Source organism: Malaclemys terrapin, chromosome 10 (assembly GCF_027887155.1).
Source record: "Malaclemys terrapin pileata isolate rMalTer1 chromosome 10, rMalTer1.hap1, whole genome shotgun sequence".
Lineage (NCBI taxonomy): Eukaryota > Metazoa > Chordata > Testudines > Emydidae > Malaclemys > Malaclemys terrapin.
The window spans coordinates 35,309,995-35,325,046 of NC_071514.1; the positions used below are offsets into that span (position 1 = coordinate 35,309,995).

Here is a 15,052-nt window from a genome sequence, read left to right on the forward strand (position 1 = left end):
AGCTCAGCCTGTAGTTGAACCATTCCTTGCTAGTATCAAGGCTCCCTGTGTAGGGTTTCATGAGCCACGGCATTAACGGGTAAGCAGGATCTCCAAGGATCGCAATGGGCATTTCAACTTCCCCTACCGTGATTTTCCGCTCTGGGAAAAAAGTCCCGGCCTGCATCTTCCTGAACAGCCAAGTGTTCCGAAAGATGCTTGCGTCACGCACCTTTCCAGGCCAGTCTGTGTTAATGTCAATGAAATGCCCACGGTGATCAACAAGCGCCTGGAGAACCATAGAGAAATATCCCTTCCAATTAACGTACTTGGATCCTAGGTGGGGTGGTGTCAGAATAGGAATGTGCGTCCCATCTATCGCCCCTCCACAGTTAGGGAACCCCATTTATGCAAAGCCATCCACTATTTCCTGCACGTTACCCAGAGTCACGGTTCTTCTGAATAGGATGCGATTAATGGCCTTGCAAACTTGCACCAACACGATTCCAACGGTCGATTTTCCCACTCCAAACTGGTTTGCGACCAACCGGTAGCTGTCTGGAGTTGCCAGCTTCCAGATTGCAATAGCCACCCGCTTCTCCACTGGCAGGGCAGCTCTCAATCTCGTGTCCTTGCGCCGCAGGGTGGGGGCAAGCTCCTCACACAGTCCCATGAAAGTGGCTTTTCTCATCCGAAAGTTCTGGAGCCACTGCTCGTCATCCCAGACTTCCATGACGATGTGATCCCACCACTCGGTGCTTGTTTCCCGAGCCCAAAAGCGGCGTTCCACGGTGCTGAGCATATCCGTGAATGCCACAAGCAATTTCGTGTCGTACGTGTTACGCGGCTCAATAGCATCGTCGGACTCCTCGCCCTCACTCTCACTGTCACTTTGGATCTTACAGAATAGTTCGACAGCCAAATGTGACGTGCTGGCGAGACTCGTCAGCATACGCCTCAGCAGTTCGGACTCCATTTCCCACAGACAGATCGTGCTGCACAGAAACTGTTGAAAGATGGCGCCAAAGGTGGACGGAAACAAAGGGATTTCTGGGATGCGAAGCAATGCATCATGGGGCATTGGGACAGGACCCAGAATGCCCCGCACCACGCCCCCTTCCCATAACCCACGGCGCCAGAATGGGAAAAGGTGCTCTGTGGGATAGCTGCCCATAATGCACCGCTCCCAATAGCACTGCAATTGCCGCAAATGTGGCTAAGACAGTGCGCTGGGCAGCTGTCAGTGTGGACAGACTGCAGTGCTTTCCCTACTCAGCTGCACGAAGTCAGGTTTAACTCACAGCACTGTACATCTGCAAGTGTAGCCAAGGCCTTAGCTAAAAGATTCCTGCAACGCCCAAAAACCAAGGGCCTATGAGGGTGGCAGCTTGGAAGTGCTGCTTGACCCAGCCTACTGAGTCCAGGGACATATAAGGGGTCAACTTGGGAGTTCTGATTAACCCGGTCCTCTCAGACGTGCTCTATTAATGTGTGTGTGTGTTCGTCTGATTCTGGGGCTGGAAGAACCCAGCCCTGGGGAACCTAGGTCCTGCAGGATAGTGCCATTGGGAGGGAACTTACAGCAGGGATAAGTAGAGCTCTATATGAGAACACAAGTGACACAAGCAGTACATTAATAGAAGTACAGAACCCCTCCCCCCATCAGAAGAGTAACCCTAATAAATGAGCATACCCCAAAGTAATGGACAAAGCTGGTAACAATGTGTCTCTACTCCAGTTTTGGGCCGCCACTACAGAAAGGATGTGGACAAATTGGAGAGAGTCCAGCAGAGGGTAACGAAAATGATCAGGGGGCTGGGGCACGTGGCTTACGAGGAGAAGCTGAGGGAACTGGGCTTGTTTAGTCTGCATAAGAGAGGAGTAAGGGGGGATTTGATAGCAGGCTTCAACTACCTGAAAGGGGGTTCCAAAGAGGAATGAGTTCGGCTGTTCTCAGTGGTGGCAGATGACAGAACAAGGAGCAATGATCTCACGTTGCAGTGAGGGAGGTCTAGGTTGGATATTAGGAAACACTTTCACTCGGAATGGGTTACCTAGGGAGGTGGTGTAATCTCCATCCTTAGAGGTTTTTAAAGCCGGCTTGACAAAGCTCTGGCTGGGATGATTTAGTTGGTGTTGGTCCTGCTTTGAGCAGCGGTTGGTCTAGAAGATGACCTCCTAAGGTCTCTTCCAACCCTAATCTTCTATGATTCTATGATACTCTCTAAATCTAGCCAAAGGCCATTGAAATCAATGGAAATATTCCCCTAAATTTCAGTGAACTTTGGATCTAGTTCTTAATCATACTTGTCCATCTTTGCCTGATCACATGAAGTGTATTTTCAGGTAAATTCCCCATGTTTAATTTTGGCATAATACACTAACTTTATTTTATCCTTTTAATCTTTGCCAGTTGAGATTTTATTTCATATGGACTTTTTTACAATGTCTGTTGGAGAATTCAAATGTACTGCAAGGACACAGCAGTAATTCCACCTGGATACACACAAAACTAAGTGGTATCAATGTGCCAGTCCTTCACACTAATACAGTGGTTGCTGGCATAACCTTGCTGAACATAAGAACAGCCACACTGGGTCGGACAAAAGGTCCCTCTAGCCCAGCATCCTATCTTCCAACAGTGGCCAATGCCAGGTGCCGTAGAGGGAATGAACAGAACAGGTAATCAAGTGATCCATCCCCCGTCACCCATTCCCAGCTTCTTGCAACAGAGGCTAGGGACACCATCTCTGCCCATCCTGGCTAATAGCCATTGATCGACCTATTCTCCATGAACTTATCTAGTTCTTTTTTGAACCCTGTTATAGTCTTGGCCTTCACAACATCCTCTGGCAAGGAGTTCCACAGGTTGACTGTTGCACTGTGTAAAAAATATTTCCTTTTGTTTGTTTTAAACCTGTTGCCTATTAATTTCATTTGGTGACCCCTAGTTCTTGTGTTATGAGTAAATAACAATTCCTTATTTACTTTCTCAACACGTCATGATTTTATAGACCTCTACCATACCCCCCCCTCCCCTTAGTCATCTCTTTTCCAAGCTGAAAAGTCCCAGTCTTATTAATCTCTCCTCATATGGCAGCCTTTCCATACCCCTAATCATTTGTGTTGCCCTTTTCTGAACCTTTTCCAATTCCAATATATCTTGAGATTGGGTGATCACATCTACATGCAGTATTCAAGATGTGGGCATGCCCGGAATTTATATAGAGGCAATATCATATTTTCTGTCTTATTATCTATCCCTTTCTTAATGATACCCAACATTCTGTTCACTTTTTTGACTGCCAGTGCACATTGAGTGGATGTTTTCAGAGAACTATCCACAATGACTTCTAGATCGCTTTCAGCTAACTTAGGCGCTAACATTTTATATGGATAGTTGGGATTATGTTTTCCAATGTGCATTACTTTGCATTTAACAACAATGAATTTCATCTGCCATTATGTTGCCCAGTCACCCAGTTTTGAGAGATGCTTTTGTCGCTCTTCGCCATCTGCCTGGGAAGTAACTATCTTGGGTAGTTTTGTATCATCTGCAAGTTTTGCCACCTCACTGTTTACCCCTTTTTCCAGAGCATTTATGAATATATTGACCAGACCCCTGGGGACACGGCTATTTCTCTCTCCAGTCTGGTTACTGAAGAAGAGTTGAGGAACCTGCAGTGCCGTGGCGCCAGGCCGGGCAGATTCAAGGCCTCCCCAGGGCTGGCGCGTTCTCAGCGACAAGGGGGTTTAGTGAGGCAGTTCCGGAGCTGTTGACATGACGGACACATTGAAGGGGCAGGAGCCGAGCCCAGCCCAGCCCTTGCCGGTGTGACCGCGCGCTCCCTGCTCCAGCTCGGAGGCGCCTGGCCAGGGGAGCGAGAGGCCCGGACTAGGAGCGGAGCGATCCTTCACCAGACCCTCTCTCCCCAGGCAGGGCGGTCTTCCCCGCACGCTCAGCCGCCCGCCTCGCCTCGCCTCGCCCCCGGCAGCGCCTCGCTGAGCCGGGACTCGGGAGTGCCCCGGCCAATGGGCCAGGCCATGCTAGCGCGCGTGCGCAGCGGCCATTTTGGCAGGCGGTGAGGGGTTGAGTCGGTGGCCGGTGGCAGCACAGTCTCTTCCCGGTGGACGGGCCCCTCAGTGCACCTAGCGCGGCGGTGAGTGCGGGGCGGCCGCCCGAGGGGTGGGGCAGGGTGGGCCCGAGGAGAGTAGCAACCCCGGTGTGAACTGGGAGGCGGTGGGGCCTTCCCGTGCTGCGGGGGGAGGGGGATGACTCTGCAGTGCAGCCGCCTGCGAACTGGGCTCAAGCCGGCCTCCTTGGGCCGGGGGAACCCCATCGCCTCTCTCACGGGACTGTGGCTGCCCCAGCCCCTCTCGGTAGGACGGGGCGTAAGGGGGCTGGGCAGGGCCTGCCTCTCTTCCCTCCACCCCCCGCTTTCTCAGTGGGCCGGGAGACTTAGCTCCCAAGTTCCTCTCGTGCAGGGGATGGTGCCTTGTCTGTCCCAAGATTTCTCTCTCTGGGAATATGGACTTTGCAGGAGAATGGGGGGGAGAAACCTGCCCCCGCCTCAACACTTGTACAGGCACTGATCAGCTTCATTACAACGATTTCTACTTTGACATAATGCAGGAAAAGGGATCTTTTTTACCGGGTTTACTTGCCACCTGTCAAGGTGATTCCCACGACCCCCTTTTAATTATCTTATCACTGAGATTCATGTATATTAAAAACTTAACCACAACATTTAAAAAGACCCTTCTATTAGAATAATAAAGAAATGGCGGTTCTGTTATTGAGCGCTAATTACTGTAACTAGTACTTTCGTACATCATTTTTCAATGTCTAAGTGATAAATATATGTAGTTATGGTCTACAAACCTATTCTTTGTATTGACTGTTTTTTTTTTTTTACAGTGTAACAACATACAAGCAAAATGGTGAGTTACTATGCATGAAATAGAGACCTTTTTGTGCCTGAGTTCAGCAGTATCATTAAGCTCTCTGCAGCTAAATGACTTTAAATAATAGAGGCCCCAGTCTTGAAAATACTTATACACATGCCTAACTTTAACCACCTTAAATTGGGATTTCTTACCTAAATTAAGCATGTGCAGAAGTGTTTACAGCATTAGTTGTAAAGCTTTGTGAGGAAGACAATGATTGGGATAGGGATAAAGGAAAAAGCATTGACGTAAATGCAAATTGAACACTCTGTCCCTTGACTAGTAAAAAAAAGGTAACTAATACAATGATGGCAACAAAACTACCTGTAATGCTATACGTCTCACCGATATTAAACTGAAATCACTATGTTACTGCTGAACATGATTGACAGTATTACTGAATAAAGTTTCTTCTGTTTAAAGGGAAAAAAATAACAAGAGTTGTTCTCTTATGTTTTTGTTACAGTCTCGAAGATATGATTCCAGAACTACTATATTTTCTCCAGAAGGTATTGTTCTGTAAATGGGAACCACATAACCAATCAACTTCTCTCCTTATGCCTCCCCAAAAATTTTAAATAGCAACTGAAATATGTAGACGTTTTGAGTGTTGACAATTTGCCTGAGTTCATTTGTGACACAGAAATCGGATCTTCTCATTAAGAGGAACACCCAAAACTATAAGGGAGTTCATGGCCATAGTGGAGATATGCTTTTAATTTTAATGCAAATTGAGATAATTTTAAGAATAAAGTATAAAAGTTCTTCTATCTAATTGAGATCTGCTTCTTTACATTTCTTTTTGAAGGCTCTCCAGCTTAATTTATATATGGTTCTTGCCGGTTCCATTGGCAGTGAATTACGTGTTCGTGCCCAGAGGGGCTGACTGCCACCACCCTTTTGGTAGTAAGTTTGGGTGTGTTTTTTCAGTCCAGCTTTGGGCAAAATTCAGTGAGATTTTGCAGTAAACTTTGTCAGCCAAGAGGGTTCCTTGTGCCAGCCTCGATACACCCCCAGTTTCCAGAAAGACAACCGCATTCATCCTTATAACTCCGGAAACACTGCACAAAAGTAAGAAATGCAAAACCATAAGAATTTTCATGTAGGAACAGACCAAAAGGTTTATCTACTCAGTATCCTGTTTCCTTTTGTCAACAGTGTTTAATGCTGAATGCATCAGAGGAAGGTATTAACCTTCCAAAATTCAAACCATTGTTCAGTACTATCCTAGGCAGTGGAATGACACACAGAAAACATTTCCCAGCTATTGGCTAAGTCCTGACACATGAGTATTAATAGTCCATACAATAGTATCCTATCTAGTGTAACATTTGATGCTATTTATTCATAGAATTGTCTACAACTCCTTTTTGAATCTTGAAAAATTCATGGTTTTTGTCTCTGCTTCTGCTTCAGTTAGTTTTGTAGATCAGGGTTTCTCAATCCTTTTCTTTCTGAGGCTCCCCACATCATAGTATAAAAACTCCAGGGCCCAGTGGGGAGAGGAGGAAGTTCAGGGGTGGGGGGGATTGAGCCAGCTCCCAGCAGAGTCCGGGGAGGGAGTGCCACCTCCACCCCAACTCTCTTCAGCAGGCCACCCGCCTGTCTGGATTGAGGGGGAGGGGGATGAGGAGGGAGGCGCAACCAAAAATTATAACTCCAAAGTGGAGGCTCAGCTCAAAAAGTTTGAAAACCACTCATGGTGCAGGGAGGTGGTAGCTAGGGGCTGTGTGCGGGCAGAGGGGTAGCTAGAGGCCGTATGCCAGGAGGCCTCCCTTGCAGTCTCTGTTCCCTGAGGGCTCTGCCAGCCATGAAACCGGGTCCCCTTGCCCAAGCAGCTCTTGCCAGCTGTGTGAGCAAAGGGGGCTGGGAGCTGAGGAGCAGCTTCAACCACCTGCACTAGCAGCAGCAGGAGATGAGGGAACTCCGCAGGTGCCTGCTTCATGGCACCAGCCAGAGCAGCAGCTGTCCTGCACTGCCTGGCTCTGGCTTCTCACCTCTTACCTGGCCGTGGGGAGAGGGGTGGAGCTGCCCCAGGACTGGCTCTGCTCTTGTACTGTAGTTTCAGGGGGGCAACACCCCTGTGTCCTCCCAACTCTGCCCATGGGCTCAGGGCATCTGCCCCTCTGGAATTCAGCCCTGCTGCTCCCAGCTTCAGCCCTGTCGGGGGTGCTGAGGATTGGGACTTCAACCCCGCAGTTCCTGGCTTCAGCCCCGCGGGAGCTGCTGGGGCTTGGGCTCTGGGTTTTATCTGCGGGGCCCCGTGGGCCCTCTGAAAGGGTTTGCGGACCCCCAATTGAGAACCACTGTTGTAGATAACTTGCATTTAAAATTCTCTATAAGGGCAAGGCTTTTTTCTATCTGAACCTGCCACTGTGCGTGTTCATTGGATTTCTTACTTGATTCTGACCAATTAACTTGCCATCAGTGACAGACCTAGGACCTGATCTTGTGATGTGATGACTTCAGTGAGAATTGGTTAAGTTATGCTTATTATGTTGTGCGAGGTGCTCAACACCTTGTAGGATTGGCCCTCTTCAGAGTTAAATGGTTGAATTTACCAACTTAAACCTCTTTTTCTAGGTCGCTTGTATCAAGTTGAATATGCTATGGAAGCAATTGGACATGCAGGCACTTGCCTTGGAATTTTAGCAAATGATGGTGTATTGTTAGCAGCAGAACGGCGCAACATCCACAAGCTTCTTGATGAAGTCTTTTTTTCAGAGAAAATATACAAGCTTAATGAGTAAGTTGAGATGTTGGTGAAATATGTTCACTGCTGTTATAATTGCTAATAGGGTATTTAATTACCTCTGTCATTCAGACAACTTGAAGAGTTTTGAGTTCTTGAGTGAAATTATTTTATCTGTGTTAACTTTAGCAGCTCTCAAAAATTATGGTTATAGCAAAATCTTTCTTTTCCAGACAGAATAACCCATATGTTAAAGTGAATATGGGAATGTTTTTTGTAATGGGAGCTAGTATTTCCCAATACGGGGTGCTATCACTGCATTAGTATTTATGTGATAACGCTCTGCTCTCTGATTTCCTCATTTCTCCTAATTTTCAAATTTACTCTTGAACAAATTTACCTATTGCTGATAGGTTTTCATATTTCAGTGATGTGCACTCTGTTACATACATTACCTTCCACTCCCTGATTTTCTTCATTTGCTCTCTGTTCTGTTTTAAAACTGAACAATTCTGCACATTATTTCTGCAATAATATTGGTCCCTGTCTTGTTTATGTGTTATCTTTAGTTTGTAGAGGCTGCAAGTCACATTTCAAATCATGCATTTTTGTCTTTTGTATTTTCTGTGAATATGAGTAAAGCATGCATTAATATTCTATGACATAACTGTAGTAGAGATGATCCATTTCTCAATCTTTTTTTCTAATTATTCAGATTTTTACCACCAGTGTTACCAGCAAGAATCATACTGTGGATTGTTTTCCACTCTGCCCAATAAAGGTCTAGATACTCATGTTCACTGGAGTTCTGCTCGGTGCACGTGAGGCATAAGTGACTTTGTCCTCTTTCCCCCCTCCTTTCTGCCTCAATCCTGGGGGCAGCCAGGGGCTTATTCAGCAGGGGGGGAAGAACTGGGTTATTCAGGAATCCTGTTACTTACAATCAAAGGGGTGATTACTTGTGTCTGCTCCTACTTTTTTTCCTCTAAATCCACTACCTGGATTATTTTTCTACTTTTGTATTTGATCCTGTCTGCTCGAGCAGTGGATATTTTATAGCCATCTCAAATTCAGCAGGAGAAACACTAAATTTAAGCTACTTGGCACAGTTAAGGATATGCAATACTCTTTGCTAAAAATAAATACAGCTAAGAAAATTCTCATCTGTTCTCATCTGAATCAGTTGTTTCTCTCAAATTGTTTTTCCAGTAACAATTAACCAGGTTGTCAGTTGCGCACACACTGAATATCCTCTAGAATCTCCATTAATAAGAATTTAAAGCTTTGTTTTAGTTGGTCATTGCACAGTATGTTTGACCCGAATAAAAGGTTGTCAGAATGTTACTGTGCTGTTACGGGAGTGGTTACAACATGTATCTGACATAATGCAGTGGCAGGAGCTTATGGCCTTTTTTGTTTTACAGTATGTGGGTTTCATTGTAGGTATGAAACGGTATTCTTCCTCTGCAATGTTGCATAATGATATAACTATTGCTCGGGAATGAATAACAATCCAGTGAACGTGTGTATTTATATTTCAGGGATATGGCTTGCAGTGTTGCAGGGATAACTTCAGATGCTAATGTTCTAACAAATGAACTGAGACTTATTGCACAAAGGTATGGTTACAGATATTCTTGTAGCTTTACTTAAGAGCTGTAACATGTGAAAATGAGGACTTAAGACTAACCCTGACTTCAAATTTAATCCTCTAACAAGGAATATGCTTCTCTTTTGGTCTCCGTGTATGTATTAAAGTTTAATCAAACAAAAGGAATAAATGTTCTACATTTTTGCCCCTGACTAAATTAAGTTTTGCTTTTACTTTCATGTATGGTTGGCTCATGTGAACTAAAAGGAGTAGCTCTAACAGAGCTTTAACATTTACCAGAACCTAACCAATGGCTTAATGAATACCTGGTACCAGTCAACAAATTGAACTTCTGGATCTGCTTATTTTATAATTCCTATTTACTATTCTGGTCCAATTGTATACATGTTATAAAATCTAATGCCTTGCATGTGAGCCTCCTTTTTGTGGCCTATGTATATGGCGCATATACCCAACTTTAACACTATTCAGATAACTAAATATACTAGCAGAAGATAAATTTGTTCAGTTTTAGATGATTTGACACACCAGGCCAAGAAAATGGAAAATAACAATCTGTGAAACTGTGTTTTACATTATCTTGTTATGTATTCCAGACAGCTCCAGTTTCTAGCTGAATCTCTAGTCATATAGCGCAATAAAGGAAACAGTATCGTTTCCCCGTTTGTTTACATTGCATAAAATAGATAACCAAAATGGTTGGATTACATCCACTAAGGATTACCCTGTTCCAGTGAAATGCTAATCAATTTATTGTCAATATGTTAGAGGTAGTTAGTGTACTTTACTTCAGAAATGTCCTTTTTTAAAAATGAAACACTTAACTACTGGATAGCTAGGTAAAGACCTAATAAACGTATGCAGCTTCAAAGTTGTCTGATTCCTTAAATAAGGAATAATATATAATTACAGAAAGTGTTCTCAAATATAAATTTGGTTTCTAATAAAGAAACATTTTATTTGCCATATAACCTCATGGAGTACAAAGCCATTCATATAATTTAAACTATATTTGCATACTATCACCCAGACCTGTGAAAGGGTACACTTTCATTATACCCAAGGATCTGGTCCATTACTTTAATACATTTTTCTTAATTTTTTATTATTATTATTATAGCTGTAGTCTTATAGTAAATTTACAGACGTTGTGATGGTAATGTCACAAGTAATAGAAGTTGAGTTGAAATGTAAAGTTACAGGCATGTGTACTCTTTACTAAATTGCTAACCTCAGTCCTTTTTGGGTAACTCGTTATTCCATTCTTATAGCCATCCTTGTAAGATTCACGCTGCTTTCATTTTTTAATTTTTACAATACACCTGTCTTGCCAACATGTTTTCTCTCCTAATTTATCCTGCTCCAAAAAGATTGTTCCAGATTCATTGGTCTCTGCTCATGGGCCATCATCAGGTAATATACTGAGCCCACTCACTTTTGTGACTAATGTACAACCTAATCATTATGGACAAATTCAAAGTGATTTGTTTTTTTTATTAAGTCTTGTGAAACAACTTTGGCACATGTCTTCCATTCGAAAGTTTGGTAACAAAGACATCAGTGCCAGGGATCTTGTTCAGAGACTTGTTTTGTATTACCTTCTGCTCATTCTCATCCTTCCACTAGCTAATTTTATTTTTCATTCCCCTGTTGCAAAAAAGTACAGTTTCCATGGAGGTTGCTATCACAGCCACATTGCAAATTGGCTGGTAAGAATTACTAAATAATAGGGAGGCCTAGTACTTTTTGCTGTGGTACCAGCTGTGTGTTTTGGGATTTCCATTCTCATTCTGATAGAACTGTGAATCAAAATAATATCTTAAGCATTGCTGTGCTGAGCTCTGTACCTGAATTATGGAGCTGAAAAACAAAAGGAGTATTTTGAAAAATATATTTTTTATATTTTTTTTTAATATTAGGTATCTATTGCAGTATCAAGAACCAATTCCTTGTGAGCAGTTGGTAACAGCACTGTGTGATATCAAGCAAGCTTATACACAGTTTGGAGGTAATAAATGAAACATATTTGAACTTTTAAATGTCTAAAGAATGATTTTATGAAGTTATTTACAATACTTGGTTACTGGCCTATAAAATTGCTAAGCGCAAATGACCCCTGAAAAATTGCTGAAGGAATTTACTTTTGTTTTCAAGTGATGGCATTGAAATGATGATGAATTTATAGATACTAAATTTGCTGGTATACACACAGCCATTAATCACTATTGAAAAGTTGGTGGCTGAGATGTAGGGCTTTTTGAGCACAGGAATGCCCTGAATCCCAACAGGAAGAAATTAGTTTTGTGTATTTTATTTATTTATTTTTTAAATCTAGGACCCATATATTGTACCAATGTAACTATGGACTAGCAGCTGTGGCTAGGGGCATCTGTCTTCAAATACTTTTTTTAATTATTAGTGTGGGTCAGACGACATGGTTCTGTGACTGTAAGAGAACAATGTTATAGCCTAGGGAGTGTTTCCAAATACACAGAACTGTGATGTTTCCACAAACACAAGCAATAAAAGTGTTAAAACACAGAAGACCCTAACTGGCTGATAACCTCCATTATATCTGTAGTGTGGCTTGACCATTAATGTACTTTGGTTTCTGGAGCTCTTATGCTAAAAATTTAAGGATGGTCATTGAAGATTTGTTTTAAGATACTAAGGTGGTAAATTCCAGTTTGTTTACATGGAAATAAATTGCTGGTAGTGTAAGAGATTGAAATAAGACTCCAGCATTCTTCCTCACATCTTAGAAGGAAACAATAAAAGGATTTATAGTAGAGCTTATCTAAAATACCAGAAGTACAGAGCAGTCTATTAAATCCTAGCTCAGAGGAAAGGATTTAACATTTTCCTTGACTCTTTTTTTAAAAGCAGCGTTCGGGACCAATCTTGTTACTAAATTTAGATTACTAATACCCTTGTATTTTAACAGGAAAACGTCCTTTTGGTGTTTCATTGCTGTACATTGGCTGGGATAAACATTATGGATTTCAGCTGTATCAGAGTGATCCTAGTGGAAACTATGGAGGATGGAAAGCCACATGCATTGGGAATAATAGTGCTGTAAGATATTTTTTCTTAATAAAACAAAATAAATGAACTTGTCCATGATAAATAGGTTTACAGTTGTACTGTACTAACCACAATTCCATATTCATTACTACTACAAGCAGAAATAGTTGTAAAACATTTCCTACAGGAATGTTAATGCCAGCAGTATTAATGATCTCTGACGACTGACACCGGAACTTTAAATTGCCTATATGCATTGCTTTGCATTAAATAAATCTCCATTCTTTGTCTGACAGGCAGCTGTGTCAATGTTAAAACAAGACTATAAAGAAGGAGCAATGACCTTGAAATCTGCACTTGCTTTAGCCGTTAAAGTGCTAAACAAAACCATGGATGTTAGTAAACTCTCTGCAGAGAAAGGTAAGCAGTATTGCTCTCCCATATTTAAAGGTGAACCTGCTTTAACTCCTTGCTGCTGAAAAACCCAAACACTTGCTGTAAAAAGATTACAATAAACTGGATGTGTTTCAAACAATTGCTTTTTAATAAAAAAAAAAAGTCAGTGATAATGCAGTTTTAGAAAACAAACTAATGTATTATATTGCCGCACAGGGTAGTTTTAGCCGTGTCAATCCCAGGATATTAGAGAAACAAGGTGGGAGTGGTAGTATCTTTTATTGGACCAACTTCTTTTGGTGAGAGAGACAAGCTTTTGAGCCACACGGACCACTGTCTTGCCTCTCTCACCAACAGAAATTGGTCCAATAAAAGATATTACCTCTCCCACCTTCTCTCTCTATTATATTGCCACTCAGTTTCAGTGGACAATGGCCAGTTTTGCAGATGCAGGAATTACTAACTCTCAACCTTGAGCCTGCAAACAAGCACGTGCTTAACTTTGTTTATATGGGCAGAGCCATTCCTAGGGTACAGTGAATCGGGGTAACTACTCCGGGCCCTGCGCTTGGGGGGGGGGGGGGGGGGGTGAGGAAGAGCCCTCCTTCCAGTGCCTCCCCGCTGATCAGCGCTTCCCCCTCCCTCCCAGCGCCTACCAACGATCAGCTGTTTCCCGGTGTCTGAAGGTGCTGCGGGGGAGGGGAGAGGAGCGAGGGCGCAGAACTGCGTGGGGAGGGGGCAGGAGGGGAAGAGAGAGGGTGGATGGGGCCTTGGGGAAGGGGTAGGGGGAGCACCCTCTTCCCCCCCTCCTCCCCTCCCCGGCAGAAACTTGGTGCCTATGTCCCGGGCCCTGCACGCCCCTAGGGACAGCCCTGTATATGAGAGTAGTCCATTTATTTTTTTTACTACTCACTCATGTGAGTAACACCTGTACAAAAGTGTTGACAGAATCAAGGCCTTAAGCTGAGATTTTCAAAGGAGACTGTTTTGAGTTTGGTGCCTAACTCCCTCGGGCTCCTTTGACAATCCTAACCATAAAGAACCTTGGCTATTAAGTATTACTGATTTTAGGTAAAAGTAACAATGCAAATATTTTCTGTCTGTTTCAGTTGAAATTGCAACATTGACAAGAGAGAATGGAAAGACAATAATTAGAGTACTAAAGCAAAAAGAGGTGGAACAGTTGATAAAAAAACATGAGGAGGAAGAAGCAAAATCTGAGCGTGAAAAGAAGGAAAAAGAACAAAAAGAAAAAGATAAATAGAACTTGAAATCAGGCATTTTATAGATTATATAGGACCTGCTTCAATGAAAGATTTGGATTTCCACTTTATGAAAGCCTGCAAATCTGATAAAGTGGAAAAGCCAGAAATATTACTTATTGAGCCAGGCCTTCAGTCATCATAAAACTTAATACTTGATTTACCACTTCTTGCATTGAATTACTATTACTTTAATTCTAGAATTCATTTATTTCTTACATCTTTTTGTTTTGTATTACAGAATAAAATGTTAAAAGAATGGTAATGGGTATTTTATTTCATCAGTAATATCTAAATACACTGATTTGAGGGAAGTTAAATATTTTAAATCAGTCTAGAGCCTATATGTAGCTACTTGGTAAATAACAGTTATGACACTACTGTGAAAAATAAAGCCTTTCAGAAGTTTAGAACACCTTTACAGAACATTTCCTATTTAAAATTCTAATACTGAATGAAAGTATATTTGTCACACAAGATTATCTATAATTTTTTGGCATATTAAGTTTTATAATATCAAGGCTGCTCCACTAATATTCCTGTAAGCAGTAAGAGTACTTCTAATTTGTAGTAAATACTGTTAGTTTAATAATATAACCTTCCAGAAAAGTATACACTTTCAAATAAACTAATTGCCAAAGTTTAAATGATTAAGATATCAAAATAAGCTATTTTCTCACAAGTAAGTAACATTATCCTCCCTAAAGAAGGTATTTGTAAGAAAAAGTAAACTATCTTTAAGATCCATCTTTAAATCAACCACTTCCACAGAACTTAGGCTGTTTGACTGTTTTTTTGTATTCCAAGGGCATTAAACAGTTTCATCTTGTTTTCATGTCCTAGCTTGATGCTACTGGCTTTTCTGACATTGTAGGGAAGGATTAAACCGCTCCCAACAGCTGTATCCATTTGCTTTAAAATTTATGAGAATACTTAAAAAAAAATCTGAATAAACCTAAATCAATGTGCAGTGCCCCTTTTTAATACTCCTCACTAAGTACTGACAAACTAGACATTTAAATTATTGGGTGAGGTAAAAAAAACAACAACAAAAAACTAGCCCAAACTTAAAGTTCTACCCATTAAGTATGAAATAAAAATCCATATGGAACAAATATTATACGATGAAGTCCTACAACT

At 42.1% G+C, this 15,052-nt stretch overlaps 1 protein-coding gene across 1 annotated transcript; it reads left to right on the forward strand.

Moving 5' to 3' along the window:
* The first annotated feature begins 3,953 nt into the window (after nt 1-3,953).
* PSMA4 (proteasome 20S subunit alpha 4) lies at nt 3,954-14,171 on the forward strand. Its single transcript, XM_054042516.1, has 9 exons — nt 3,954-4,139; nt 4,898-4,920; nt 5,393-5,435; nt 7,510-7,672; nt 9,160-9,237; nt 11,150-11,238; nt 12,175-12,305; nt 12,551-12,674; nt 13,760-14,171. The coding sequence occupies exons 2-9, from the start codon at nt 4,918-4,920 to the stop codon at nt 13,912-13,914; spliced, it is 786 nt and encodes a 261-aa protein (XP_053898491.1). The 5' UTR covers nt 3,954-4,139; nt 4,898-4,917; the 3' UTR covers nt 13,915-14,171.
* Nucleotides 14,172-15,052: the final 881 nt, after the last annotated feature.